Source organism: Macadamia integrifolia, unplaced genomic scaffold (assembly GCF_013358625.1).
Source record: "Macadamia integrifolia cultivar HAES 741 unplaced genomic scaffold, SCU_Mint_v3 scaffold1332, whole genome shotgun sequence".
NCBI classification, from domain to species: domain Eukaryota; kingdom Viridiplantae; phylum Streptophyta; class Magnoliopsida; order Proteales; family Proteaceae; genus Macadamia; species Macadamia integrifolia.
The window spans coordinates 1-3,382 of NW_024868163.1; the positions used below are offsets into that span (position 1 = coordinate 1).

At 42.3% G+C, this 3,382-nt stretch overlaps 1 protein-coding gene across 1 annotated transcript; it reads left to right on the plus strand.

The window, feature by feature from the left end:
* Positions 1-4: 4 nt before the first annotated feature.
* On the plus strand, positions 5-1,949 carry LOC122063465 (phospholipase D alpha 1-like; the record flags this gene model as incomplete). Its single annotated transcript, XM_042627173.1, has 2 exons — positions 5-869; positions 1,250-1,949. Coding segments are annotated over 2 exons (1,299 nt in total), but the record flags the coding sequence as incomplete, so codon positions are not given.
* Between the last annotated feature and the right edge of the window lie 1,433 nt (positions 1,950-3,382).

The window sequence follows — 3,382 nt, forward strand, 5'->3', positions numbered from 1 at the left end:
CTTGGATACAGCCCACCATGATGATTTCCATCAGCCCAACTTCACTGATGCTTCAATCAATAAAGGTGGACCTAGGGAGCCTTGGCATGATATTCATTCCCGGCTAGAAGGACCTATAGCTTGGGATGTACTGTACAATTTTGAGCAGAGGTGGAGGAAGCAAGGGGGGAAGGACTTACTTGTTCAGCTCAGGGACCTTGGTGACATCATTATACCACCATCTCCTGTTACGTTCCCAGAAGACCATGAAACATGGAATGTCCAGTTATTCCGATCCATTGACGGTGGTGCTGCCTTTGGCTTCCCTGAGACACCAGAGGATGCAGCCCGGGCTGGGCTTGTCAGTGGGAAGGACAACATCATTGATCGAAGTATTCAGGATGCTTATATAAATGCCATTAGACGAGCAAAGAATTTCATTTACATTGAAAATCAATATTTCCTTGGAAGCTCATTCGGTTGGAAGGCAGATGACATCAAGGTTGAGGATATTGGTGCTTTGCATCTTATTCCAAAGGAACTCTCACTTAAGATTGTCAGTAAGATTGAAGCAGGGGAGAGGTTTACTGTCTATGTTGTGGTCCCTATGTGGCCAGAAGGGATTCCAGAGAGTGGATCAGTTCAAGCAATATTAGATTGGCAGAGGAGGACAATGGAAATGATGTACACTGATATAACTCAGGCCCTTAGCGCTAAGGGGATCGAGGCAAACCCCAAGGACTATTTGACATTCTTTTGCCTTGGGAATCGAGAGATGAAGAAGGGTGGTGAATATGAACCTTCGGAACAACCAGAGCCAGATTCAGATTATAGCAGAGCCCAGCAAGCACGGCGTTTCATGATATATGTTCATGCTAAGATGATGATAGGTATGTTCTTTTCACACGCACACGCAAACACGCACTTGTTGCACACCCTTACTTGAAACCAGTTGCCAATGTGTAGCTTTATATTTTTTGTTGTAAATTCACAGCGAATGCACACAAATGGTAGCCATTTTCCTAGTTGTAAATTAAGTAGGTTCCAATTTTTGTTTGGAAGGATATAACTTGGAAACTGGATAGTGAAGTTGTTACTTGTACAATCTGACTAGTTAAAAATTCAGGTGCTCAGGAATCCTAGATTGCCCATCCTTGAGTCGTAGCTTTTGAGTTGTCTAATATGGCTAACTCTGGCAGTTAGGTTGGTATTCATTTTAATCAAATTTAATGTTGAATTCTTAGTCCATTTATTGTTTTGGATTTTGCAGTTGACGATGAATACATAATCGTTGGTTCTGCCAATATCAACCAGAGGTCAATGGATGGTGCTAGGGACTCTGAGATAGCCATGGGAGCCTACCAACCATATCATCTAGCCAATAGGGAACCCGCCAGGGGTCAGATCCATGGCTTCCGGATGGCTTTATGGTACGAGCATCTTGGCATGCTTGATGATTCATTCGACCAGCCTGAGAGTGTGCAATGCGTGCAGAAGGTAAACAAGATTGCTGAGAAGTATTGGGATATTTACTCCAGTGATTCTCTGGATCGCGACCTGCCAGGTCACCTTCTCTGCTACCCAGTTGCAGTAGCAAGTGACGGGACCATCACAGAATTTCCAGGGATGGAACACTTCCCCGACACCAAGGCTCGCATTCTTGGTGCCAAATCTGACTATCTTCCTCCAATCCTCACTACGTAAATGGGATCGTCTACTTAAAGAATCATTATCTTTTATCTTCCTTTATCACCGCAGACGCAGTATAGTGGCAATAAGTAACATATGCATTGTAATTTTCAAATACTGTCTTTATAGGTATGCAACTTGTGAAAGGTGTTCATGTCAGGTCTTTCAGAGTTTGGGTTTGTATTTTGTGATTCTGGTACTGACTTGTTACTATCCTTTGTGGAGTTTTGTTTGTTCTACCCTTTTGTTGCTATATTAGTATTGCTGGTACTTCAAAGAAATATGGGTTATGTAGATTAGGAATTGTCAACTCACTTTTACAGGATGATTTCGCCCCCCCTTCCCTTGTGGTATATATTTGAGTTGGTGTTGTACTCTTTAACTAGAGCTCACTGCTTCTATTCCATGAGTTACCACCTGAGCTCCACAGGTGAGGAGGAGGCAGGTCTTATATAACATTCTGAAATATCCGAAATGGCAAATGGTTCACTCATGCACACAGATTGGATACTATATCAGTATGTTATATACATTTGATCATTCGACAAATCGACTGAAGGGAGGTGGTATTATTTTCAAGGGAGAGGGTTCTCTACAACATCAGTGTCATAATCTATATTTCACAATGGCAGTGCAAGAATTATATCATCCATATGGATCTGAATAGAAGAGAGAATGTTAGTGAGGTCCTCACATCTTATTATGTGATAGGATGCATGCTGGAATCTGCACCAAGGCATCACTGCTTTTTCCTACTTTTAATTTATTTGACTCCCATTTTACCAAAAGAAAAAAAAAATTATTTTACTCATAACTAATATCAATAAAAGGCAAAACAATTTTGGGATTCAAACTCTGCTTGGTCTCTGCCCAGATGACCCCGGAGGAATGACGATCCAGCCTTATGAAAAAAAAAAACCCATCCACTTTTAATGTCCCTCTGCACCCCCTCATTAGCTCCACGCTGGTGCAAGGGTTCACGACCGTTTTTCTTCTTAAAGAACTTTTACTTGTAATTTCTAGTGAGAGAAAGTTTTCATGATGGAATAGGATTACTCTTACACGGTGTTCTCATTTGTTCTCTCTCTCTCTCTCTCTCTCACTTTGTGGCCTTGCGTGGATAATGCCATTCAGGTGGTGTGGTGTGAAAATTCCTCCCCTGACTGGCATTGTGGGAACTCTCATTTCTTGCAAGTGAAACAGATCAGATGGGGAAATCAAATGATTTTAGACCCCAATACCAAATCCATGGACCAAATATGAAGGAATATGGTTTCATGAGAAAGAATCCTCCTTGTATGCTAGGTACACGTCTGGGGTATCAGGCCAGGCTGCAAACCTTAAAGTATGGCCACTGGTAACAGAGCCTTTCAAGCCTTAATTTCACCAACGATGTTACAATAGTGGGCACTCGGCATGAGAAGCTGTACCACTAATGATCCATTCAGAAAGAGCATCCCAATACATGGGGTCTCTGCTATTGCAGAATTTGAAAAGGGCAAATGTAACGTAATTTTATGAACGATATAAAGTTTTTGGACCTAGACATGAACCCAAAAACGCAGTGGGTTGGGCGGCCTTTGGGTTCCCAAATCCCATGGTCCAGAAGGGCAGGCCAAAGCTTGGGTAGGTCAGGCTTGGACACTGTTTTCCGATTTGTGGCTTCATGGGAGCTTTTATGATTTGACATTTAATGAAGGGGGCATATTTTCCT